Genomic DNA, 27,714 nt, shown 5'->3' with positions numbered 1-27,714 from the left:
GATCCATTATGTGTGACCACCAACATTGCACTGCCTAGCACCGGGATGATCTCTTTGGTGTACGTCCGTAATTGCGTGTCAATGCGTTCTAGCTTAGGTCTGCTAGTTCTAAGTGGCCACAGTTTCTCGAATTGTTGGACACTCATAAGTGACTGACTGGCTCCTGTGTCCAGCTCCATGCGTATCGGGATGCCGTTTAACAGTACTCACACATCATCATTGGTGGCGTCTTTGTGCATGAGCTGTGGATGTTTGCCACCTGAACCCGCTGAACTTCAGTGTCCGTTGCTGTGTCCCAGGCATACTCCTGCCTTGCAGACCCCTCTTGTGGTTCATCCACTTCGTAAATCAGCCTCGCTATGGGCTTCCTGCACTTCCTGGCTAAATGTCTACTCAAGTTACAATTTCTGCAGATGAATTGTTGAAACTGGCAGGTCTTCGCAGCATGTTTGCCCCTGCACCTCCAGCATGAGCTGAGATTGTTGTGAACAAAAGAGCTGTTACAAGGCATTCCTCTCTGATTGTCTCTTTGATTACTCTTGAGCACTCTGTTCGTGGGTGTCATTGGTCCCATCCCGGGACGTATTGTCCCTTGTGATGGTGTAAATGTCCGTTCAACGTGCCATTGTCTCTGTTGAGGACCCACCCTAGAGACTGTTACTGCTTGGTTGGTGTCGAATTGCCCTTGCCTGCCTGCGGGGTTCTGAGTCGCATTTACCATGTTAACTCCCTGCTCCATCGCCACGTTGGGAGCAGAGTTGCGCTTATATATGATCTTGGTTTCCTCCTCCACCGCCATGAAGGTTTGAGCCATCAACGCTGCTACTTCCAAGGTCAAGTCCCTAGTCTCAATTAGCTTCTTAAAAATCCCGGCATGACCAATGCCCTCAATGAAGAAATCCTGTCGCATCTCCCCCCTGCAGGCGTCTGTGAACTTACAGAGGCTGGCCAAGCACTGAAGGTCCGCAACGAAGTCCGGTATGCTCTGCCCTTCCCGACATTGGTCGTATAGAATCAGTGTCGGGCCATGTGTATACTACTCGCCGGTTTGAGGTGCTCACCGATCTGTTTGCTGAGCTCCTCGAAGGTCTTGTGCACCGGCTTCTCGGGTGTGAGCAGGTCTTTCATCAGCGCGTAAGTCTTAGGTCCACAGCTGGTCAGTAGATGCGTCTTTCGCTTGTCAGCCGCTGCCGCTCCCAGCCAGTCCTTCATGACAAAGATCTGCTGGAGCCTCTCAACGAAATCGTCCCAGTCCTCACCAACACAGTACTGTTCATCTGTGCTACTGGTGGCCATTCTCTTGAGTCGTTGATTCCCGTTTCTCGTCGCCAAATGTTGTGTCCTTACACACTACAGCAAATCAACACAAGGCACATACTGGAGACAAGGTCACTCTGTGACCTGTACCTTTACTCACAGGACCAAGAAGTGATGATCCTGCGTGGGACCTCCCTTTATATACCTGGATGACCAGGTGAGGAGTGTCTCCCACAAGTTCATCCCCTGTGGTCAAGCTGTGCATTTCTCAGGTGTATATAGTGTACAGTGTTGTTACATAAAGGTTACCGTTATGTGAAGGTTACAAACATGACACAAAGTTTATCTGTCAAGACTAGAGCTTGTTTCTGCTCTCTTGGCTTTTACTTAACCATCAAGTGTTTGGACTTTGGGAAAGTGCAGCTATGTGTTTCTTATGCACCAGCTCTGGCTCAGTCTTTGTAGCTAGAGATGTACATCTCAACCAGCCAGCCAAGGAAAAGACTAACAAAAATTAGGGACAATTGAGTAAATGTCATGACCATAATTTCCACATCTTTGTGAGGCATTGTAACCCATGTTGTAAACCCATATGGGCCTGAATTTGATAGCGCCCACAAGGGGCCTGAAATGGTCGGTGCATTGAACTCACATGCCAGAAGAGAAAGGCCCAAGGACCACCCTAAATTCATCTTTGGGCCTCATTGAAATAAATCCGTCGAGGTGCAGGCACACAGACACAGCTACTCTCACCGGGAGGCGATTTAATAACATTCAGTGTCCTTAAAGATGACATTAGTTGTGATCTAAGATCACGTAACAGTGGGCCGCAAGAAGGCTGTCATCATCCACCCCACCAACCTACCACCAACCCGTCTCAAATCTAGAAGGCCATTTTAGACCGTCGCTGAAGCCCTTCAGCAATTTCCCCTCAGCCTTGCTGACCGATGGCAAAATGCTTGGAAGAACTATGACATACGGAATGAATTCCTTATAGAGGACCCCACAGTGCAACCTGACTGATCAAACCTTCCTCGCAAACAGTGGACAACCATCAACCACCTCAGAACTGGACATGGTAGATGCTGCCACCTTCTCCATAGGTGGAAGATTAAAGCATCCCCATCATGCGGCTGTGGAGCTCCGAATCAGACCTGGAGCACATCATTGAGCACTGCACTCAGAGGGAAGTTGCAGGCAGCCTACAAGATATCCACGCTGTTACACCAGAAGCTTTGTCCTGGAGATCTAACATAGATATTGACATTGGATTGGCTTTGCTACTACCTTACAAAAGAAGAAGTGTGACACGGCTCGCCTCTCTGGGCCCTTCAAATTTTGGCGGGCTCGGATCCCAAGCCAGGGAGAAGGCAAATGGGAGGCGAACCCAAGCCGGCAGTAGCCTGCAGTAGTAATGTGGAGGCAGGAGGAGCACTTTCGGCTCCAAATTAAGTCAGCTTAAAAAGCCAGTTTCTTCAGCGCAGAGCATGAAAACAATTCACTTTATTATGATCCAAATGTATTTTTATTGTCTTAACTAGAGAACTAGCCATAAAAACAAGATAGTTACTAATAAGTCCAATGTGGAAATAAGGAGAGTAGTTAGAATGTGGAACTTGCTGCCACAGGAAGTGGCTAAGGCAAATAGCTTAGATGCTTTCAAATGGAAATTGGACGAGTACATGAGAAAAAAGGGAATAGAAAGAAATGCTGAGAGGCTGAGGTGAGGCAGATGGAATGGGTGGAGGCTCATGTGGAGTAGAAACATGAGCAGTCTAGTTGGGCAGAATGGCCTGTTTCTAGTTGTATATTCCATGCAATTCAATGTAAATTTGTTTCATCGAGAAAATTTCTATTTAGAAATGCCTAATGCAACTGCTGTGCATGTATTGTTATACAGTTGCCATAGTAACAATCAGAAACTGAACTTTGTGTTTCATAGCCATTGCACTTGTACAAGTTTCAACACTTTACACAGGTAACTATTTATTATGATATATATATGTTTTTGATTCTTCATGAAAAGTAGCATTTTTATGAACACGAGCATCCTTATTTGGTAGATTTGTTCGTATCAAATCGAGTTATCAGGTCCCACAATTTATTTCATCTGCCGTGGGTTGGATTTTAGCTCCCGAGCAGGAAGCTGTCTGGAGCAGTCATGGTGAGAGACCTTAGTCGATTTTTACAGCTGTACCTCATTTACATCCCGCCAGCTACTTGCTAAAAATGGATGAAAAAAGACAGCTGCGAGTCTTCAGGAGGACTGAAGGCCACCCACCAGCATCAAGGTAAGTTTTGGTGGTGGGTGGGTGGGGCTCGCGGCAGTTTTACAGGTGGAAAGTGGAAAGAACCCCCAGACTTTTCTCGTGACCCTGGCGGAGCTGCCAGCTACCACTCCCCCGATCGTCGCTGCTACTCTCCCCGCCCCCACCCCCGATCATTGCCGCTTCCTTTCAACCAGCCACCCCCGGCCTCCGCTCTCGGCTTACTTCTTGACCAGATCACCTCCCCAATGCCCGGTCGCGCCCCCTTTCTTGCTATTGAGGGAGTGCAGCGAAGGTTCACCAGACTGATTCCCGGGATGGCGGGACTGACCTATCAAGAAAGACTGGATCAACTGGGCTTGTATTCACTGGAGTTCAGAAGAATGAGAGGGGACCTCATAGAAACATATAAAATTCTGACGGGGTTAGACAGGTTAGATGCAGGAAGAATGTTCCCAATGTTGGGGAAGTCCAGAACCAGGGGTCACAGTCTGAGGATAAGGGGTAAGCCATTTAGGACCGAGATGCGGAGGAACTTCTTCACCCAGAGAGTGGTGAACCTGTGGAATTCTCTACCACAGAAAGTTGTTGAGGCCAATTCACTAAATATATTCAAAAAGGAGTTAGATGAGGTCCTTACTACTAGGGGGATCAAGGGGTATGGCGAGAAAGCAGGAATGGGGTACTGAAGTTGAATGTTCAGCCATGAACTCATTGAATGGCGGTGCAGGCTAGAAGGGCCGAATGGCCTACTCCTGCACCTATTTTCTATGTTTCTATGTTTCTATGTTTCTAACCAGTCACCCCCTTCATGGAAATGAGGCCCAAGGTCCAATATCGGGCCTCACAATTCAGAAGCAGGGATTGATCACAAAAATGGAAGCGCCCAAATTTATGAGCCCACTACTTTTTGTCGGATCTGTTTCCTTATGACAGTCGATTGCTTCTCAAGAAAGGACAAGTTTTTTTCTTGGAAGAAGCAGTTACAACAGCAGAGCATGATTTGGGGTTTTCACGGTCATAATGCTTTTCTGATCTGCATAACTAAACGCGATATTTATTGTCTGCGTGTTTAGGGTATGTGTCTTTATAGCAAGAAATACATATCATTTTAAAAATGATTAAACTCATTTGAATTTTTCCTTCTTTACCAAATAAATCTACAATAATGCTTTCTGTTAACTAAATTCGAGTATACACATTCAAATCAGGATGTATGTTCAGACCATACATTCCAGAACTTGTTACTATTTATACAGGAACTCAACACCTATTAGGATTTATAAAGTCAAAGATAAAAGGAATGCAGCTAGTGTAACCATTTAGAGCACATTACCAAAATAAAAAACTGCTCTGCATCAGTTCTACCTGAGTGCTTTCCCACTCGATGTTTTTCTCGGCAGCGGTATTGGTGATCAGGTCTGTTAATGTACTTGCCAATTGTAATTGTGGGAGATCATCTAGTTTGTATGAAATGCCAGTTTTGCTGTGAATCATAAAAAATATCCGTGAGCTGTAGATATAAATGCATTCGGAGAGCTCTGGCCTGCGACATGGTGAGTCTCTTCAGCTGAGTTTGAGGACTGGGAAACTGCATGAATTCCAGAATGAGCCTTCTCAAATAGATAATCGTCTCCAGTCAAAATCATTTTTGCAGGTATTTCAAACACAGAAATATTGGTGAGTTTAATAATATATTTTTCAAATATTTCTCACGTTAATGACCTTATTTCTAGTAGTCATGCTTCGGTTTAATGAAAAATACAGAATGACCTAAAGATCTTCAAAAGATATTTTGAGCAATTTGCTTGGTTCACTTTTTCCCTGTTATTTATAGCTTTTGCTGTGTAGGGGTAAATTTTCCTCCAAGATGGGTAATCAGGAAGGCAAATGGAATGTTGGCCTTTATTGCAAGGGAGATAGAGTATAAAAGCAGAGAAATCCTGCTACAACTGTATACGGTATTGGTGAGGCCACACCTGGAGTACTGCATACAGTTTTGGTCTCCGTATTTAAGGAAGGATATATTTGTATTGGAGGCTGTTCAGGGGGTTGACTTATGAGGATAGGTTGAGTAGGTTGGGCCAAATCTCAAGAAAAAATATATTCCAGTGAGGAGGAAAGGATGTAAGAGAAAAGAGAGCCATCCGTGGCTAACTAAAGAAATAAAGGACGGTATCCAATTAAAAACAAGGGCATACAAAGTGGCCAAAACTAGTGAGAGGACAGAAGACTAGGAAGCTTTTAAAAGCCAGCAAAGAATGACTAAAAAAATGATTAAGAAAGGGAAGATAGACTATGAAAGTAAACTAGCACAAAATATAAAAATAGACAGCAAGAGTTTCTATAGGTGTATAAAAAAGAAAAGAGTGACTAAAGTAAATGTTGGTCCCTTAGAGGACGAGACCAGCGAATAAGTAATGGGGAACATGGAGATGGCAGGAACTCTGAACAAATATTTTGTATCAGTCTTTACGGTAGAGAACACTAACAATATCTCAACAGTGGATAGCCAAGGGGCTATAGTGGGGGAGGAACTTAACACAATCACAATCACTAAGGAGGTGGTACTCAGTAAGATAATGGGACTAAAGGCAGATAAACCCCCTGGACCTGATGGCTTGCATCCTAGGGTCTTAAGAGAAGTAGTGGCAGGGATAGTGGATGCATTGATTGTAATTTACCAAAATTCCCTAGATTCTGGGGAGGTCCCAGCAGATTGGAAAACTGCAAATGTAACGCCCCTATTTAAAAAAGGAGGCATACAAAAAGCAGGAAACTATAGACCAGTTAGCCTAACGTCTGTGGTTGGGAAAATGTTGGAGTCCATTATTCAAGAAGCATTAGCAGGACATTTGGAAAAGCAAAATTCGGTCAAGCAGAGTCAGCATGGATTTATGAAGGGGAAGTCATGTTTGACAAATTTGTTGGAATTCTTTGAGGATGTAACGAACAGGAGGGATGAAGGGGAACCAGTGGATGTGGTGTATTTGGACTTCCAGAAGGCATTTGACAAGGTGCCACAAAAAAGGTTACTGCACAAGATAAAAGTTCACGGGGTTGGGGCTAATATATTAGCATGGATAGAGGATTGGCTAATTAATAGAAAGCAGAGAGTCGGGATAAATGGTTCATTCTCTGGTTGGCAACCAGTAACGAGTGGGATGCCGCAGGGATCAATGCTGGGACCCCAACTATTTACAATCTATATTAACGACATGGAAAAAGGCACCGAGTGTAACGTAACCAAGTTTGCCGACGATACAAAGATAGGAGGAAAAACAAAGTAGGAAGAGGACACAAAAATCTGCAAAAGGGCATACACAGTCTAAGTGAGTGGGCAAAAATTTGGCAGATGGAGTATAATGTTGGAAAGTGTGAGGTCATGCACTTTGGCAGAACAAATCAAAGAGCAAGTTATTATTTAAATGGAGAAAGATTGCAAAGTGCTGCAGTACAGCGCAACCTGGGGGTACTTGTGTATAAAACACAAAAGGATAGTATGCAGGTACAGCAAGTGATCAGGAAGGCCAATGGAATGTTGGCCTTTATTGCAAAGGGGATGGAGTATAAAAGCAGGGAAGTATTGCTACAGCAATACTGGGTACTGGTGAGGCCACACCTGGGACACTACGTGCAGTTTTGGTTTCCATATTTACGAAAGGATATACTTGCTCTGGAGACAGTTCAGAGAAGGTTCAGTAGGTTGATTCCGGAGATGAGGGGGTTGACTTATGAGGAAAAGTTGAGTAGATTGGGCCTCTACTCATTGGAATTCAGAAGAATGAGAGGTGATCTTATCTATAATAAGGTGGATGCAGAGAGGATGTTTCCACTGATGGGGGAGACTAGAACTGGAGGGCATGATCTTATAATAAGGGGCCGCCCATTTAAAACAGAGATGAGGAGAAATTTCTTCTCTCAGTGGGTTGTGGATCTGTGGAATTCGCTGCCTCAGAGAGCTGTGGAAGCTGGGACATTGAATAAATTTAAGACAGAAATAGATAGTTTCTTAAATGATAAGGGGTTATGGGGAGAGAGCAGGGAAGTGGAGCTGAGTCCATGATCAGATCAGCCATGATCTTATTAAATGGCGGAGCAGGCTCAAGGGGTCAAATGGTTTACTCCTGCTCCTATTTCTTATTGAATGACAGAGCAGGCTCAAGGGGCCATATGGCCATATGGCCTACTCCTGTTCCTATTTCTTATGTTCTTAATGTTCTTAACCACTGGAGATGTGTTGGGGCAAGATTTCCTTCAGCAATCACGAAACCGGCGTTACCAAGACTCATTTCCCTTGTCAAGACGCATTAATACTGCAGTTCTGGATCACCGTCACATAGAGAGAGCCCACCTTTGCCAGCCAGAGACATAACGGCAGTGGTGCAGTGGGACACCCAGTGCAGTGCCAGAAAGAGAAGAGTCATCACTAAAAAGGCGAAGGTGCACTCTAGATTTTTGTTGAAATGGAATTTAAGGCTACAGTAAATCTAATGCTTATGATACTGGACTAGCACCTCTGGCCATGATTTCAAATACCACCACAAGTTATAAAATTAAATCTGGTCATTTGTGGGCTAATACCAAACACAATGTTGGAAGTAGGTCATTGAGTTTTAGCAACACAAAACGAATAGGATTTGTGGGGTTTAGCCACACTGGAAGGTGGTCCTAGGTTTTAATGGCACTGGGGTGGGGTTCCTGGATTTATTAGCACAAAGGGAGGGATTCCTATTGTTTTCTAGCATTGGAGGTGGCTAGTCTGGTGGTTTGGCAGAACTAGGCGTGGAATCTGGCAGAACAGAGGATAAACATTTTGAAAAGAAGTTTGCAATAGATCTCCCGAGGGAAATAAATGTTTTTGACTAGTTATTGTAAAATAAGTTAGTGTTTTCAGACCAACAGCAAATTATCACATGGGTATTTTATATAAAGAATCCCTTGTACATGCAATGTTTTCTCATATGAAAAGTAACATTTTCAAAAAATTAGTGCAGTTCAGGAGGGCTGAATGACCTTCTCCAGTGCTAAAATGTTTATGATGCTATCAGTTTTTATCTTCAGGGTCAATTCTATAATTGTGTCCTGATTTCAGAATGATTTTGGTACTAGGATTTCCTATCTTATGTATTCATTTGACATTTACTTATTTTAAAATTAATCAACATTTCATGATTAATTAATAGATTGGCACTTAAGATATTAGGTAGGCAACATATGTAAATAAGACTATTCAGTTGATAACTTGTTTGAGTTAACCAGAGCAATTCTCATTGGTAGAACAAGCAACATTGATGAATATCTTTGTAGAAGCCTTTATGACTGCTCCTCGGCATAACAAATAGTCAAACTTGAAGCAGGGCCTGTAGAATGAATAAGCAACATCATTGATGTCAGAAATAAATACGTTTTTTGGAATTATCAATCACTGTTATAACACTAAGGATTACCATCAATATGACAAATTGTAACTTTTGACAGAAACATTTTCAATTTGCTATTAATGGCCTGGTTCTGGATTTTTTTCTACTTCATTATATACCGATTTATATACTGAATTTTGCTTTGCATTTTACAATGCAGCAACAGATATATATCTATCTATCTATCTATCTATCTATATATATATATAGGCAATAACAAATATCCTTCGTATATTTTTATTTTATTTTGGTGTAACTATTCCACGATCGATCTTAAAGGGTTAATCACTTTTTAAGGATCACTGATTGACAAGCCATGCTTTTAACTTTAACATCATATTAACTGTCTCTCTCCATTATCCTGGGTTAGTGACTGTTACTCATGACAGGATATATTGCAAGTAACATTCTGCAAAAATGGTCCCCGAAGAGAAGCTTATAAGATTAGGAAGTGCTTATTTGTCTGTGGAACAAAATGAACTGTCAACACTGACTGACTTGCCAGTAAGTGATTTTTGTGCTAAAATGGAATCCAGGGGTAGAAAGGAAACATTCTCTTCATTTTTAACTCCTACAGAAACAGCTGGATTTATGACAATCACAGCATCTTTCAAATGTAGAAAATTCCTTAGCTCAGTTTATATCAAAAATGCTAGTTTATCAATAAGTAACAATTGTGGTTCGATCTTCACAAGGCGTACAGATGGTGTCTTCAGTCTGCAAGTTAATTTAATAGAAATGTTCAAAAATGCATATCTAAAATCAAGCCCTCAAGTCCCGCCCCGAGCATGTTACCTCCCAATCGGGGCACAAAGCAATTTCACCCCCAAAGGCACAATATCTTAAAATTCCAATAGCGGGGTCAATAATTTAAATACCATCCACTTTTTGCCCCCGCTAAAGTTGAACTTTACCCCCATGAAGTCCAGTGTTCTGTGCATGTCTGTTCTTTGTTTGTTTTTTGTGTTCGAGAAGATATTTGGAAGTTAGCTCACAATAGGACACACAGGTGCAATGAAATTTGTCTTGTGCAGTAGTGCAACATGGCAATGGAGAATCGGCAGTCCCTTTTACACCCAAGTGCCCAAAATTCCATGAGGCCTGCTATGTCAACAGAGGTGTGGCACAGCAGAACTCCCAGTCACCCATGAAGGCTGCCATAGTCTCCATCCCAAATTGTGAGGACAGGGTCATTACCATACCCGGGTTGTAAAGATGCTTCAGCATACTTGATGGAGGCCCAGAGAGTGGTGCCAGGGCATTCTAATGCACCATAAAAGGCTGAAGAATGGTCTCCCCAGACACAGAGCAGCCCAGCTCTTTGGGGCCAAGTTACGGCCTGAGTTGTTCCAATGGAGTATCAGACTGCATGGAAGGCCTGCCTGAAGCACCGCAGCTCAAAGGCTGCTGCTGCCGTTGTTGTTGTGCTGCCGTCGAGTCACTGGCACCGCCTCTGTCTCCTACATGGAAGGCCTGCCTGAAGCACTGCAGCTCAAAGGCAGCACAACAACAACAGCAGCAGCAGCCTTTGAGCTGCAGTGCTTCAGGCAGGCCTTCCTTCCATGTCGGAGACAGGGGCGGCATCAGTGGCTCGATGGCAGCCGAAGACACAGCAAGCAGCCTTTGAGCTGCGAGGGAAGCTGAGGCCATTCAGCCACGGGATAGGGGCGGCGACAATGGCTGACAGCTGCCGAAGACACAGCAAGCAGCCTTCGAGCTGCGAGGGAAGCTGAGGCCATTCGGCCAGGGACAGGAAGAGGCAGCCAGATAGCCAGTTTGAAACTTACATTTGTAATTGCAGAATAGATGCTGCATTGTCAACACCATGGATTATGCAATGGTTCACCAGTAATTCACTGCATAGGAGAGAATTGATTAGAGCTCACCGCACCAGCAACGTCATAGCCCGTAGGCTGATGGGCAGGAGACCTTACCCACGTCGGCAATATCGAGCCAGGCGCTCGTACCTGGACATGAGCGAGGCTGACTGTGTCAAAAGGCTGCGTTTCCGCAGAGAAGTTGTCACTGAGATCTGTGATATGCTGAAAGCGGATTTGCGGCCCAGAAGCAGAACGCCAACTGCCTTGTCTGTTGAAGTGAAGGTAACAGCTGCACTTGCCTCGGGATCATTTCAGGCTACAACTGGAGATGTGTGCGCCATCTCTCAACATGCAATACATGCCTGCGTTTACCAGGTCACGGCTGCACTGTATGCGCAGAGGAATGACTTAATCAATTTCCCAATGACCGCACAAGCGATCTATGAGAGAGCTGTGGGCTTCTTCAGGATTGCTGGCTTCCCAAAGGTACAGGGCTGCATTGATTATACCCACATAACCTTGCGAGCACCTGTGGAGGATTCCGAGCAGTACAGGAATAGAAAAGGTTTCCACTCCCATCAATGTGCAGCTCGTGTGTGACGACAAGCAGCACATCATGTCAGTCGATGCGAGATACCCTGGCAGCACCCATGATGCGTTCATCCTACGCGACAGCGTTATATCTGACATGTTTCAGCAGCAGCCAGAAGGGCAGAGCTGGCTACTGGGAGACAAAGGGTACGGCCTGACCACCTGGCTTATGACGCCCCTACACGTGACACGAACAGAAGCTGACCGTCAATACAACATGGCGCACATTGCGACGCGCAACATCATTGAGAGGGCCATTGGCATATTGAAACAGCATTTCCGATGCCTGGACCATTCCGGAGGCCACTTGCAATACTCTCCTCAGATTGTCGGTCACTTCACTGTTGTGAGCTGCATGCTCCATAACTTAGCCATCATGAGGCAGCAGAAGCTGGTAGTGGAACCAGAAGACCCACATGAGGGTCCAGTGCCTGATGATAGTATTTTGGAAGAGCAGGATGAGGATGATGACGACAATCAGGAAAGCATGCAAGTGCCTGATGGCGGAGCATGAGGTCGGAGGAGGGCCGTCCATCGTGCTCCTTTAACGATTGCTCGAGCCCTGCGCCAGCAGCTCATCCGTGAACGCTTCAATTACTGATGCCTGAGGGCTCTGCGACCACTGTTGTGCATGGACATGTTTATTCTTTGGAGTTGTTCCTACGTTGTGTTGTGTTAATGGAAGATGATTCAGTTTTAATGAAAAAATATTTTATTGAAAAGTTAACGTCACTGTAATAAAATATTTGTTGCATCAAACTTTACTTTTTAATATGACTCTTGAAGATCACTTATAAACTTTAAGATCATCTATAAACTTGTAAAAATACAGAACAATTTCAATGTGAAAAATCTTACACTCTTAAGATCACTTAGACTTCAGGATCACTTTTTAGGTGCAAAATTAAATAAGTTACAAAATGTGAGAGCATTTACACTATAAGATCACTTATAAGTTTTAAAGTTACAAAACTTACAAAACAATTTCAATTTGAAAAACGCTACTACAGCGACATCAAGAACAAGAACAAAAGCAGCAAAGAAAGGCTGCAACCATCTCTCATCCACATCTCAGTGAATGTTCACTTCTTCATGGGGGTGTCATTTGATTGGTGGGCCTGTGTGCCCTTATTGCAGCAGCTACCTCCACGAGGGCCTGTGCCGTCACTTGCATGTCCTCCCTGACGGCCTGTGCCGTCGATTGCACTCCCTCGGACATTCCCTCCCTAAGTTCCCGTGTCATGAGTGCTATTTCTCCTGTCAGGACCGTCACCGCTTCACCCAGTGCACTGACGCTACCGATGAGTGATTGGGTAAGCTCATTGGTCTCTATACCCAATGCCACAACCTGAGCCGCATCTGTTGCATGCTGCATCTTAGGAGAGCGTGTCTCCAATCTCCTTCTCCTCTGCCTGGGTCTGCTTCGCGGCACCACTGCACTGGGAGGCGCGGGCAGGGACAGTGGGACGCTCGGTGTTCCAAACGGCACCATTACACAAGGAGGCATGGGCTGGGACGGTGGGGACGCTCTGTGTTCCAGATGGCAGTACTAGAGAGAGAGGAGCGGGCTGGGATGGTGGGACGCTCTGTGTTCCAGATGGCAGTACTAGAGAGAGAGGAGCGGGCTGGGAAGGTGGAGCGCTCAGTGTTCCAGATGACAGCACTCGAGTGCGAGCCGTGGGCTGGGATGGTGGGTGAATGGGTGTAAATTGCTCCATTATATCACCAGCACTACTGGGACCCGCAACATCAGAATCAAAACCATGGAAGGTGGAACCAGAACCTATGCAAGGGGTTGAAACTCTGATGCCCCTAATTGGGGGCTCATAAACATTAATTTGGAAGCTCTCCCCTGTAGACATTTCAGTCATCGCCGCCATCATCCAGTCTGGATCGTTTACATCTGGTTGTACTGGTTCTTTTTCTGTATCTTCAGGATCCTCAGGGTTGGCAGCATCATCGTCGTCATCATCATCATCATCATCATGTTCTGCAAAATACATCAGAACAGTCAAATGTTTAACAGCAAGGGAGGGGACAGGATGGGTGGCATGAGTACTCTTACACATAGCAGGCCAGGCAGCAGGTTGATTTGAAGGGCCACGATGCATTTTCAGGACTTACCCTCTTCCTCGCGTGCGGGCCCAGCTTGTGCTGTACTGATTGCTTTTCTCCATGTATGACTCATCATTGCAGCTACCCTTTGTTCCAAGGGTGTCAGTGGATGCAGATTGGGCGTGCCTCCTCATGTTCGAGTTGCTTCCCTTTTGTTGTGGGCCAATTTCTTCTGCAAAGAGAAAGAGTAAAGTATAACTTTTTACAGAGTGCGTCTTTCTGCAGAGTGGGACATACAGATAGTCACGTTACAATTACAATTACATTAAAAAATGAAAATATTACTTACACTAACTACTTGACCAAGGTCGTGCCATTTCTTTTTACACTGGCTTCCAGATCTCCTGGTATGCACTACTGCGCTGTAATCTTCTGCAACTTGGTTCCAGCGTTTCTTCATTTCTTTAGGTGGCACTTTTATGCGACCTCTGTTGCTGGTATCTAGCTCTTGCCATCTCTGCTCAATGACGTTGACTAATATCTCCACTTCCTCATGCAAGAAATTCTTTGTTCTTGGTGGACGTTGTTCCATTGCTGTATTGAATTGACACTCTTATTTTTCAAAACACACAGTCCTTAATTTGCATGCACCTATGCAGCACCTGTTCTGGAAGTTTAGCAGTGAAAAGCAGCACTGTATCATAAAACATTGACTAGTAGTTCACGCTGCTATATTTAAATTTAATAAAACCTGACATAAGACATAAAGGCCTGGAAATTTGGTCACACAATGCACATTTGTTGTGTGCTAAACGACCTCCGAATCCTCCAATATGTCAGACAGGAAGTGCATGCTCACCAGACTGATTCCCAGGATGGCAGGACTGACATATGAAGAAAGACTGGATCGACTAGGCTTATATTCACTGGAATTTAGAAGAATGAGAGGGGATCTCATAGAAACATATAAAATTCTGACGGGATTGGACAGGTTAGATGCAAGAAGAATATTCCCGATGTTGAGGAAGTCCAGAACCCTGGATAACAGTCTAAGGATAAGGGGTAAGCCATTTAGGACCGAGATGAGGAGAAACTTCTTCACTCAGAGAGTTGTGAGCCTGTGGAATTCTCTACCACAGAAAGTTGTTGAGGCCAGTTCATTAGATATATTCAAAAGGGAGTTAGATGTGGCCCTTATGGCTAAAGGGATCAAGGGGTATGGAGAGAAAGCAGGAATGGGGTACTGAAGTGCATGATCAGCCATGATCATATTGAATGGTAGTGCAGGCTCGAAGGGCCGAATGGCCTACTCCTGCACCTATTTTCTATGTTTCTATGTTTCTTTGAGCTGGTACTGTCCCACCTGCCAAATTGGGAAAGGCCAAAAAATTGGCATTTAGTGCCCAGGTCTGAAACAGGCGTTGGGTGTTTGCATATGCAAATGACAGGCCAATTTGAGGCCTTCACTGCAAGATTGGTTTGCCCTGAGGCATAGGAAGGCAGACCACTTAGGAAAACCAAGTCTACATGTGGCCTAACAGGCGAGCCCTGTAAGGCCATAGCCAGCGAGGTAAGTTTTTCAAATATACTCAGCTGGTTGTGAAGCCGGGAAGAGCAGGTGGTGCTCCTCCTGACCTCACATGCAAAGAACACGAGCCTCAGCTGATCACTGCTTCCCCTCACCCGCTGATCATCGCCGCAATTTCCCCCCAACCCCCTCCGGCTACCACTACATCTCAACCTGAATCCTGGATGGAAGCCCTTCCCAGTCACCTCTCCTTCATCACTTACCTGAAGGCTGCTGCTGGATTTGGGGAGACCTGATCTTCAATCCGCTTCACTGGTGAGCTGCCACTTGTTATGATAATGAGGTCCAAAGCCCAATTTTGGGTGTGCCTCGGCCTCACCTCACAAAGAGTCTATGAAGGGATATAGACAGGTTAAGTGAGTGAGCAAGAAGGTGGCAGATGGAGTATAACGTGAGGTTATTCACTTTGCTGGGAAGAATAGAAAACAGAATAGTTTTTAAATGGTGAGAAACCATTAAATGTTGATGTTCAGAGAGATTTGGGTGTCCTTGTACATGAAACACAGAAAGTTAACATGCAGGTACAGCAAGCAATTAGGAAGGGAAATGGTATGTTGGTCTTTATTGCAAGGGAGTTGGATTACAAGTGTAAGAGGGGCCGAAGTTCAGTGCAGCCAGAAAGCTGGTGGTGTTAAGGCCTTTTTTCCCCGATTAGCGCCGCAAAGTTTTCAGCGGCCATTGGATCCAAATTCAGCTTTTTGACCACAAAAAAGTGTTCCAGTCTTATTAGCCCTGTAAAGCTGAAATTTGCAGTCTTAATTGGGACATTATTCCCACAGGAAATTCACCCTTAGGGTGATGTGGCAGCTGCCATTGCAGCACAGGCAGGAGGGAACGAGCGTATCGGTGCAGCTTTGGAGAAGATGGCCGCAGTTCTGCAAGAGTCGACGGAGCGTCTAAGTCATCATCATCATAGGCGGTCCCTCGTATCGAGGATGACTAGCTTTCACTCCAAAAAGGGATGAGTTCACAGGTGTTTATTTAAATGGTAAAAAATTGCAACGTGCTGCAGTACAGCGGGACATGGGAGTCCTGGTGCATGAAACACAAAAGGTTATTCTGCAGGTATAGCAAGTGATCAGGAAGGCCAATGGAATCTTGGCCTTTATTGCAAAGGGGATGGAGTAGAAAAGCAGGGAAGTCTTGCTACAGTTATATAGGGTATTGGTAGGCAATCGTGATGGCCTTGCTCAAATCCAGTGTCTCCGCCGCAAGTAGCTTACACAGGATCACCTCGTGGTTGATGCTAATTACAAAGAAGTCCCGCAGCATGTTTGCTGATGTAGTTTTGAACTTACACGGTCCAGCTAGGCGTCTTAGGTCGGCAGTGAATTCCGATACATCCCGGCCCTCAAAACAAATGTGTGTATAGAATCAATATCTTGAGATGATGATGCCTTCATCTGGTTTGCGATGGTCACGTACCAGAGCACACAATGTTTCATAGTCCTTATCCAATGGACTCAAGGGTGAGAGGAGATTCTTTATGAGTCCATAGATTTTCTGACCGCAAAACGTGAGGAGGACCATCCGGCATCGAATTGCCTCTGCCTCTTTCTCCATTTTGTTGGCCATAAAGTACTGGTTCAAGTGGGCTACAAAGTCTGCCCAATATTCTCCCTCCACGAATCGCTCCAGAATTCCAATTGTGCTCATTTTTGCATGCGAAGGTTCTTGTTATCTCGTCACCAAATGTTGTGTATGCAACAACTCAATAGACTGAATACTGTAAACCCCCAACAGGTACAAACCTGGCTCTACTTTATTAGGGCCCAAAGGGATTAATTACAAGATGGCTGGCCTTTTATACCTGGGCCGCACACGTGCACACAGCCCAATGACCTCCGACAGTGGCGCCACCTATAGTGCCACCTAAATCCAAGCATACATACATGACAATTTCTGATGTTCTTAAAAGTCCTTTTTCAGTATTATGCTTTTCAGAACTTTTGACATTTTAATTGAATGAAGCAGGGCTTTTTCAATATATGCTGACTGCGTACTTAAGCAAAGGCTTTTTATTAACACTGCTGACATAAGGTCATCATTTTTGTTATTGTCACTGCAGCTGGAGTAGATTAGGTGCAGATGGAACCACTTGTAAATTTCACAGAAGATAAATACAGTCATGATAAACATGGTATATTGGCTATACATGAAATAAGCAATATATATTTGTGAAGAGCTTGATGACATCTCACCTATTTAAAATTATTTCATTGTCAAACTAAACAGATTCTTCTGCTTGTGGCTTGTGGCTGTAAACATGTTGTTGGATGTTATTTATCTACATTTTTATATTGCGCCTGTATTACAGCACAATCTTTGGAGGCAGCACTAATATAAACCAAGATGTGCTGGTGCCTCTGGAGTCACCAAGGCGAATTTTGAAGGAGCCAAAGAGGCAAAGCAGTGCTGATATTAAATGTTAATGGTCCCTTCTGGTGGTATATGCTGCCACTGGCCATTACATTCCTTAGCTACTTAGGAAAGTTGGTGGGTGGGCCGGTGGGGGTGGGGGTGGGGAGGGGGCTGCGGGCTTCAGGGAGAGTTCAGTTTACATGTAGAGGTGAGCAATATAGCCAGAATTTTTTTAAGGCCCCACACCACAGAAGAATCTTGGGGGTGAAATTGCCCCGCGCCCCGATTGGGGGCAGTTTCCTTCCCGGGCCGGGACTTTTAGTGGCCGGCGCGGAAGTCCCGCCCCCGACGCGGAATTGCCCTTACTGCCCCTGAATGAAAGCGGATTGGAATCTGCGACGCTCCGCTTCCTTTAGAGGCGGGTCCCGGGGCGCTACTGGGGTGAAATGTTCAGCGCTACGCGGAAGCTTTGCGAAGCGCTTACGTGCTTCACTGCCCCTTCCCTTTGATTGAAAGAGAGGACCGCTGTGCAATCTACACGGCCTCTGATGACCACCTACTGTGCCACCAGGGCAGCAACTCTGCCTGCGCAATCTTGTGAAAATTAGGGGGGGCAAAATTGCCCCTGTTTATAGCCCCGTTAGCAACATGGCTAGCAGCCCAGCAGCCAAGACGAGCCAACCCAAGAGTCGGCCAACAAAAAAAAATAGCAGCCCGGGGTGCTGGCGCACACCCCTTTAATCACTCCCCAAGAATTGATGTCCGCCAGCATTAAGGGGTTGGTACGATGTGTGCAGCACCTCCACAACTTTCCGGGCAATTTCCCGGGACGGAGTAGCGCCCTCCTACCCCGGGCAGAAATTGACTTGCGCCGCATTAGCAGGGCTATAAAAAGGGGCAATTTCGCCTCCCCTTATTTTCACAAGATTGTGCATGCAGAGTTGCCCGCTTGTTTTTTGCTAGTTTCTGTTGGTTCCAGTCTATTTTGTCTTGTGTTTTTTTCCTTCAGTTTTTAAAAATTATTTCCTTTGCTTTTAGTTTTCCTTTCCACCATCAAGGAAAGATTTGGATAAATTTGAAATTCTTCTGGCAATGGGGAACTGCACACCCCAGCAACATGGACTTGTAAATTTATCTCTGTGGTCTTCTTCAGCCTGGTGTAATAATGATTCAGATTTTTTTCTGTATTTCTGCATTATGCTCAATAAACAGGAGGGACCCACCAGCAGCGAAGAAGAAAGCAAACTAATGAAACTCAAAATTATGGCAGTTTGATTTGCTTATGATGCAGATGTCAAGAGTCACTCAGTTGTGGCATTCTCATCTCTGAGTCAGAAGGTTGCAGGTTCATGCCCCACTCCACAGACTCGAGCACAAAATCTAAGCAGACACCCCAGTGTAGTACTGAGGGTCTGCTACACTGTTGGAGGTGCTGTTGCCCATATGAGATGTTAACCCCCGTCTTCCCTCTCAGGTGGACGTAAACAATCCCATAGCACTACTTGAAGAAGAGCAGGAAAGTTCTCCTCTGTGTCATGGCCAATATTTATCCCTCAACCAATATCACGAAAACAGAGGATCTGGTTAAGATCTGGGACTTTGCTGTGTGCAAATTGACATTTCCTACATTACAACAATGACTACACTTCAATTCAAAAGTACTTCATTGGCTGTAAAGCGTTTGGGACGTCCAGTGATCGTGAAAGAAGCTATATAAATGCAAGCCTTTCTTTCTGTTTTCTTGCTAGAACTGAAACAAGCTGGAGTTGGGAATCATTAACAAAGCATCTTAATCTCTTTACATTTGAATTGATCTCTTTTTCACATTGTTTCCTTTCCCATTAGCATAGCTTGTTCTTTCCCCTTATGTTCATTGTTTCCTTTCTTCGCACATATATTTTGGGTTTGTTTTCCATTCCATTTTTCATTTCTTTAGTTTTTTTAAAGATATCTGGTAAATTTCTTTATTCAAAATTAGAAATAATGTAAAGCTACATAACACCGTTATCATAGGCAGTCCCTCGGAATCGAGGAAGACTTGCTTCCACTCTTAAAATGAGTCCTTAGGTGGCTGAATAGTCCAATACAAGAACCACTGTTCCTGTCACAGGTGGGACAGATAGCTGTTGAGGGAAAAGGAGAGTGGGACAGGTTTGCTGCACGCTCTCTCCGCTGCCTGCACTTGATTTCTGCATGCTCTCGCCGATGAGACTCGAGGTGCTCAGCTCCCTCCCGGATGCACTTCCTCCACTTAGGGCGGTCTTTGGCCAGGGACTCCCAGGTCTCAGTGGAGATGTTGCACTTTATCAGGGAGGCTTTGAGGGTGTCCTTGTAATGTTTCCTCTGCCCACCTTTGGCTCGTTTGCCGTGGAGGAGTTCCGAGTAGAACGCTTGCTTTGGGAGCCTCGTGTCTGGCATGCAAACAATGTGGCCTACCTAGCGGAGCTGATCAAGTGTGGTCAGTGCTTCAATGCTGGGGATGTTTGCCTGGTCGAAGATGCTAAAAAAAAATAACACCGTTAAGCTACAAGGCAGTTCAGGTAATGATGTCTTCAGTACTCACAAAACTACTCAAAATATTAACAAAAAAGGCAAAAAGATAATGGATTCACACATAATTTTAATGCTTTTCAGCACTTTATTTCATAAAAGAGATCCTGAGATAAATTTCAGCTCTGCCTTCAGAGTTAGGTAATTTATACAGTTGAAAATATGCATAATTTTGGATCCTTTCACCAAACTGAATAACGGCTGAATTTTAGGACAAGTACAGTATCTCCAGCAAACACATTCAATTTAATGCTTCAGTGCCCCTGTCAGATGTAGTCACTTTATAACTATGCACAGAAAATGATTTGTTCAAAAATGGAAGCTCAAGTACAAATTTAATAGTTCTTTGCTTTATTGAATTATGTAATGACCATTAAAATTTATAAGCAATCCCATAGAAAGATACATATTTACTGATCATCTCAGCTCTTGACAGTTTTTTCTCCACTGTGTGAATATCACATAAAACGCAGTGTTGTTGCACACACAACTGAGTTTGCAGATATACAACATAAAAATCAGCTCTGTCCTGATAAAGGACAAGGATAATTGCCTGAATTGGGAAATGTGGAAAGAATTCTGTCTTTCTTTGGCAGATAGCCCAAGTTGCATATTTTGCTAGAAGCTCCTGTTTATTAGGACCAACTCTATTTACTGGTGTGCTGCTTGAATGTATTTTCAATCGTTTTTGACAGCGCAGCTTATCCTCCATGGATATGATCGAATATATTGCATTTAACTGCAATAGTGTTAATGCTTTACATTCAAGGAACACTAGGATTTTGCAGTTAGCAGGGATCTGTGCGAAGGTGCCATCATTTCTTGTATATAGTTCACATGCAATCGGAGGTCAATAATACAGATTTCTGAACTGATCTGTCTATCTTCTATGGCTACAACTAACTTTACATAATATCTCAACTCAACACTATTTTTTTTCTCCGTTCTCATCAATTTTCTCTCCTCTATTCCTTTCCTAGAAGAATTGACTCCAAGCACCCTAGAGTACCACACTCGAGTGAACCTTATCAATGAGGCTGATTTTTTGACTGCAGTCCAATTCTGACCTCACCAAATGTCATAGAATCACAGCATGGTTACAGCACAGAAGGAGGCCATTCGGCCTGTCGAACCCGTGCCGGCTCTCTGCGAGAGCAATTCAGCTAGTCCCACTCCTCCGCTCTTTCCCCGTGGTCCTGCATTTTTTTTTCCCTCAGATACTTATCCAATTCCCTTTTGAAAGCCAGGATTGAATCTACCTCCATCACTCTTTCAGGCAGTGCATTTCAGATCGTAACCACTCACTGTGTAAAAATGTTTTCTCTCATGTCGTATTTGGTTCTTCTGCCAATCACCTTAAATCTGTGTCCTCTGGTTCTTGACCCTTCTGCCAATGGGAAAAGTTTCTCTCTATCTACTCTGACTAGACCTCATGATTTTGAACACCTCAATCAAATATCTTCTCAATCTCCTCTGCTCTAAGGAGAACAACTCCAGCTTCTCCAGTCTGTCCACATAAGTGAAGTTCCTCATCCCGGATCCATTCTTGTCAATCTTTTCTGTCCACACTTGAGTACTTCCAGCAGATGAATAGAAGACTCGACCAACTGTCTGTTCCTCTAACCTGGAGGAGATGAGGCTAATTATTGTAAGGCTAACCTCAGCACAGATCTGGGATTGAACTTGAGACCTTTCTGTCTGCATGGCTCAGCCCCTCACTGCTGACATTTGCACAGCTCCCTTTGCTTCTAAAATCTTGGAAAATTCTATTTCATTTTAGTCTTGTTTGTTGCTTTTTTTGGCCTACTTTTTAAGTTATTCATACCCTCTATTATAGGTAATTCCATATTATGCACCATAACCTGACAGACAAAGCAAGGCAAGAAACCTACACAGATCTGCTATGGTGATGCTTTCGGGGCTCCCACAGTGACTCACCCTCCAGTTTTTTGCCCCAATCCATCAGTAACTTCATTCACAATCCTCCCCCAAAGTCATACTGAAATTGGAAACTCTCCTTGTGTGGATGTGAATTTTGTGGGAAATACTTTTTTGTGTACACGACAAAGGCATTTGTTCTTTCTTATTTTACAGACCCTGCCATAGTCAATGGAGTGTCTTGGTCTGAAGAACTAAACAAAATTTTTGTTGACAATTTTGAACGTGACCCTTCTCTAATATGGCAATATTTTGGGAGTGCCAATGGATTCTTCAGACAGTATCCAGGTATGAAACAACTTATTGAATTAAACAATGTTTGCAAAACAGCTAAGTGGAATAATATTTATATTTTCATTTAACTTTACTGTTTGGATTTAATTAAAATGAAAGATCCAGGCCTTTTCCAAAGTCATAGAAAGATTATATAATGTCCCCAGGCCTGTACCACTGTCATTGTTAACATAGGGACCAGTGATGTGATGTTCAGTACCTGCAGTGTAGCTCCACATGTGGTGCTGTCTCCTACCATTATGGTGGGCTGAGGTCTACCCATCACCCAATGCGCACAATTATGGGGAAGATCTTATTTAGAAATGGATGTATATTAAGTTCTAATATTCTCTCACCTGTACAAAACATCACGGACCATAATTCATAGTCTTTCCCTTTCATGAGACAGCTGTAATTCATTAATTGTTAGAGGATGCAAAGTTTCACGACTAAGCTGCCGCACCTATGATATTTAGACAGGTACTTACTGCTGGGAGCTCCGACGTGGTCGTTAGAGCCATTTTCAGGACTTTGACCTTTTTTCAAAGTCCCACAGGAAATGACTAGTAATGGGAGCAGGCCATTGACTTAAAGCCAGGCGAACTGACTGAAAATCGGTCATACAGGAACTCCGCTGCTGTCAATCAGCGGTGGAGTAGTGGTAACGTCACTGCGCGTGTGCGTCACCATGCTCTCTCCTCTCCGTTAAAGGGGAGATATTTTATTATTTTAAATCTTCAGCCACTGGGCCACCAGGGAGGGTTTCGGCCGGGCTAACGGCCTGGCACTGAAGATGGGGTGCACATTGACGGTCTGGCTGAATCCAGGGACAGTATTTTGTCGACCGGCAAAAATGTTTGCATTGCGGCCATGGCAGTGGGCCCTCCCCTTTAAGCGCTGCCGGACTGCATTCATTCTGTAGAGGGTGCACCGTCAGAAAACCTGTCAGGGGCACCGCATGGCCGGGGATCGACAGATGAAGCTGAATATTGGAAGATAAGTATTTTTGTTTCATAAAGTTGGCGATGCAACCCCTGATGACTCATTTTCAGCGGTCATCAGAATCGGGCGGAATTGGGTCGAGGCCGAAAAGTCCCCGACCTGAATTTAGGTCGGGTCAGCCAGTTGACCCCAAAGCGGCGGCCATTCGATTTTTAAGAATGGCCGCTGCAAATGGGCATTAACAGGTCGCTTTGAGACTCTCAATTTCGGCTACAAAGTCTCTTCAATGCTGCCTATTGCTGAATTTACACTGTACTTTGCACTGCAGCACCAGCGAGAGCTACACTGCCCACCGTGGAATGATCAGAAGCAGAGCATCACCCAGAGTGCTGCTCACCAGCCTGAATGCAAAGTGTGTGTGTGTGTGTGTGTGTGTGGGGGGGGGAGGGGGTACTCTTGCCAGGTGTTACTGAGAGAGTTGGAGAAATTAAGTGTCATGTATGTAACCTTCATGTAACAACACTGCATACTGCATACACCTAAGAAATGCACACCTTGACCACAGGGGGTGACTTTGTAGGAGACACTCCTCACCTGGTCATTCAGGTATATAAAGGGAGGTCCCACGCAGGGTCATCACTTCTTGGTCCTGTAAATAAAGGTTCAGGTCACAGAGTGACCTTGTCTGCAGAATGTGCCTCGTGTGCATTTATAGTAGTGTGTAAGGACATTACATTTGGCGACGAGAAACGGGAATCAACGACTCACGAGAATGGCCACCGGTAGCACAGAGGAACGGTACTGTGTTGGTGAGGACTGGAATGATTTCGTTGAGAGGCTCCAGCAGAGTTTTGTCACGAAGGACTGGCTGGGAGATGCAGTGGCTGACAAGCGAAGAGCGCATCTACTGACCAGCTGTGGACCTAAGACGTACGCGCCGATGAAAGACCTGCTCGCACCCGAGAAACCGGCGGACAAAACCTTTGAGGAGCTCAGCAAACTGATCGGTGAGCACCTCAAACCGGCGAGCAGTATACACATGGCCCGACACCGATTCTATACACACCGACGTCGGGAAGGGCAGAACATACTGGACTTCGTTGCGGACCTTCGGCGCTTGGCCAGCCTCTGTAAGTTCACAGACGCCTGCAGTGGGGAGATGTTAAGGGATTTCTTTATAGAGGGCATTGGTCATGCTGGGATTTTCAGAAAGCTAATTGAGACCAAGGACTTGACCTTGGAAGCGGCGGCGTTGATGGTCAGACCTTCATGGCAGGGGAGGAGGAAACCAAGACAATATACGTGCGCAACTCTGCTTCCAACGTGGCGATGGATCGGGGAGTTAACATTGTAAGCGCGACTCAGAAACCCGCAGGCAGGCAAGGGCAATTCGACACCACCCAGGCAGCAACAGACTCTAGACTGGGTCCTCAACAGAGACAATGGCAGGTTGAACGGACATTTATGCCATCACGGTGGACAATGCGTCCCGGGATGGGGCCATTAACACCCATTAACAGAGTGCTCAAGAGTAATCAAAGAGACAATCAGAGAGGAATGCCTGGTAACAGCCCTTTTGTTCACAACAATCTCAGCTCATGCTGGAGGTGCGGGGCAGACATGCTGCAAAAATCTGTAGGTTTCAACAATTTATCTGTAAAATTTGTAACTTCAGTGGACATTTAGCCCGAATGCGCAGGAAGCCCACAGCGAAGCTAATTTATGAGGCAGATGAACCAGAAGAGGGGTCTGCAAGGCAAGTTGATGCTTGGGACAAAGCAATGGACGCTGAAGTTCAGTGGGTTCATGTGGCAAACTTCCACAGCTCATATACCAAAACGCCACCTATGATGATGAAAGTCCTATTAAATGGCATCCTGGTATGCATGGAACTGGACACAGGGACCAGTCAGTCACTTATGAGTGTCCAACAATTCGAGAAACTATGGCCACTCAGAGCTAGCAGACCCAAAACTAGAACGCATTGACACGCAATTATGGACGTACACCAAAGAGATCATCCCAGTGCTAAGCAGTGCAATGTTGGTGGTCACACATAATAGATCTCAGAACCGGCTGCCACTCTGGATTGTCCCGGGAAATGGTCCCGCGCTTTTGGGGAGGAGCTGGCTAGCCAAGATGTACTGGAAATGGAGGGATGTGCACGCCATTTCATCTGTGGAGCGAAGTTCATGCTCACAGGTCCTACAGAAATTTGAGTCACTATTTCAACCTGGTGTCGGGACTTTCAAGGGTACTAAAGTAGTGATACGCATCACCCCGGACGCCAGACCAGTGCACCACAAAGCCAGAGCTGTGCCGTATGTGATGCGGGAGAAAATTGAGAGTGAGTTGGACAGGTTGCAAAGAGAGGGCATAATTTCGCCCGTTGAATTCAGCGACTGGGCAAGCCCCATCGTTCCTGTCCTAAAAACGGATGGCTCGGTCAGGATCTGTGGCAACTACAAGGCCACTATCAACCGAGTGTCACTACAAGACCAATACCCGCTTCTGAGAGCGAAGGATCTTTTTGCCACGCTGGCAGGTGGCAAGCTGTTCACCAAGTTGGACCTCACTTCAGCCTACATGACCCAGGAACTGGCCGAAGAACTGACCACCATCACCACGCACAAGGGGCTGTTTGTCTACAACAGGTGTCCGTTTAGCATTTGATCAGCGGCCGCTATCTTTCAAAGGAACATGGAAAGCCTGCTCAAATCCATCCCTGGAACAATTGTATTTCAGGACGACATCCTTATCATGGATCGAGACACCGAGGAACACCTCCACACCTGGAGGAGGTGCTACGCCTACTGGACCGGGTAGGCCTGTGACTGAAGAAGTCCAAGTGTGTGTTTTTAGCCCCAGAGGTCGAGTTTTTGGGCAGGTGGATTGCCGCAGATGGAATCCAAATCAGAGGCGATTCGTCGTGCGCCCAGGCCCGGCAACACATCGGAGTTGCGTTCATTTCTGGGACTCTTGAACTATTTCGGGAACTTTCTGCCGAACTTAAGCACATTGTTGGAGCTGCTACAAGTGTTCCTGTGTAAGGGTTGCGATTGGTTTTGGGGGGACTGTCAGGAACAGGCTTTCAATCGGGCGCGGAACCTGCTTTGTTCTAATAAGCTGTTGACCCAGTACAATCCGTGTAAGAAATTGGTTTTGACATGTGATGCATCATCCTATGGGGTTGGGTGCGTGTTGCAGCAGAGTAATGATGAGGGCCAACTCTAACCTGTGGCTTATGCCTCCAGGTTGCTCTCCCAAGCAGAACGGGGACATGGGATGGTTGAAAAGGAAGCACTCGCATGTGTCTACGCGGTGAAAAAGATGCACCAGTAGTTTTTGGCAGAAGGTTTGAGTTAGAAACGGACCACAAGCCATTAACATCCCTGTTGTCAGACAGAAAAGCTGTCAATGGCGATGCGTCAGCTCGCATATAGCGATGGGCTCTCACGCTGGCTGCGTATGACTACACCATACAGCACCAGCCAGGCACCGAAAATTGCGCTGACGCGCTCAGCAGGCTTCCACTGGCTACCACTGAGGGGGCAGCGGAGCAAAGCGCTGAGATGGTCATGGCCATTGATGCCTTTGACAGCGCAGACTCCCCCATCACAGCCCGCCAGATCAAAATCTGGACCAACAGAGATCCCCTCCTATCCTTGATTAAGAAATGTGTCCTGACTGGGGATTGGACGCCTGCACACGGAGCATGCCCCGAGGAGGTCAGCCCATTTCACAGACGGATGGATGAATTCTCCATCCAAGCCGACTGCCTACAATGGGGCAACTGGGTAGTCATGCCCTAGAGGGGCAGGGAAGCATTCATCAGGGAACTCCACAGCGAGCACCCAGGCATCGTGCTAATGAAGGCCATTGCCCGGTCACATGTATGGTGGCCGGGAATTGACTCAGACCTGGAACACTGTGTTTGCAGGTGCACGACGTATGTCCAGCTGAGCAATGCCCCCAGGGAGGTCCCACTCAGCCCGTGGTCCTGGCCCACCAGGCCATGGTCACGCATTCACATAGACTATGCGGGCCCGTTCATGGGCAAAATGTTCCTCATTGTTGTTGATGCGTACTCAAAATGGATCGAGTGCATCATATTGAATTCGTGCACGACATCCACCACTGTGGATAGTCTGCGTGCAGTCTTTGCGACCCACGGCTTGCCGGACATGCTGTTTAGCGACAACGGCCTGTGTTTCACTAGCTATGAATTCCGGGAATTCATGTCGGGTAATGGCATCAAACATGTCAGGACGGCACCGTTCAAGCCGGTTTCCAATGGCCAGGCGGAACGTGCGGTCCAAATCATTAAACAAGGCATACTCAGGATTCAAGGACCCTCCCTTCAATTCCGCCTATCACGCCTCCTGCTGGCCTCTAGGTCCCGACCGCATTCGCTCACGGGGGTCCCGCCTGCGGAACTACCCATGAAAAGTATACTTAAAACTTGGCTGTCCCTCATTCATCCAGTCCTGTTAGACATTGTTGAGGGCAAGCGCCAGTCCCAAAATGAGTGCCACGACCGTAACTCAAAGGGGAGATGTATAGAAATCGATGACCCTGTATTTGTTCTTAATCACGCTTGAGGGTACTGTAATTGGCAAAGAGGGGAATAGGGTCATAGTGGTCAGACT

At 45.6% G+C, this 27,714-nt stretch overlaps 1 protein-coding gene across 1 annotated transcript in view; it reads left to right on the top strand.

Moving 5' to 3' along the window:
* The window catches only part of cacna2d3a (calcium channel, voltage-dependent, alpha 2/delta subunit 3a), a 1,147,786-nt gene that overhangs the window by 526,486 nt on the left and 593,586 nt on the right, over window positions 1-27,714 (top strand). The window contains exon 6 of the mRNA XM_070894764.1: window positions 22,007-22,138. Coding sequence (XP_070750865.1) covers window positions 22,007-22,138 — 132 coding nt within the window. The remainder of the gene's footprint in view (window positions 1-22,006; window positions 22,139-27,714) is intronic.

Source organism: Pristiophorus japonicus, chromosome 12, assembly GCF_044704955.1.
Source record: "Pristiophorus japonicus isolate sPriJap1 chromosome 12, sPriJap1.hap1, whole genome shotgun sequence".
NCBI lineage: Eukaryota > Metazoa > Chordata > Chondrichthyes > Pristiophoridae > Pristiophorus > Pristiophorus japonicus.
The sequence above is the reverse complement of the archived record's forward strand: the minus strand, read 5'-3'. Positions and strand labels throughout refer to the sequence as shown.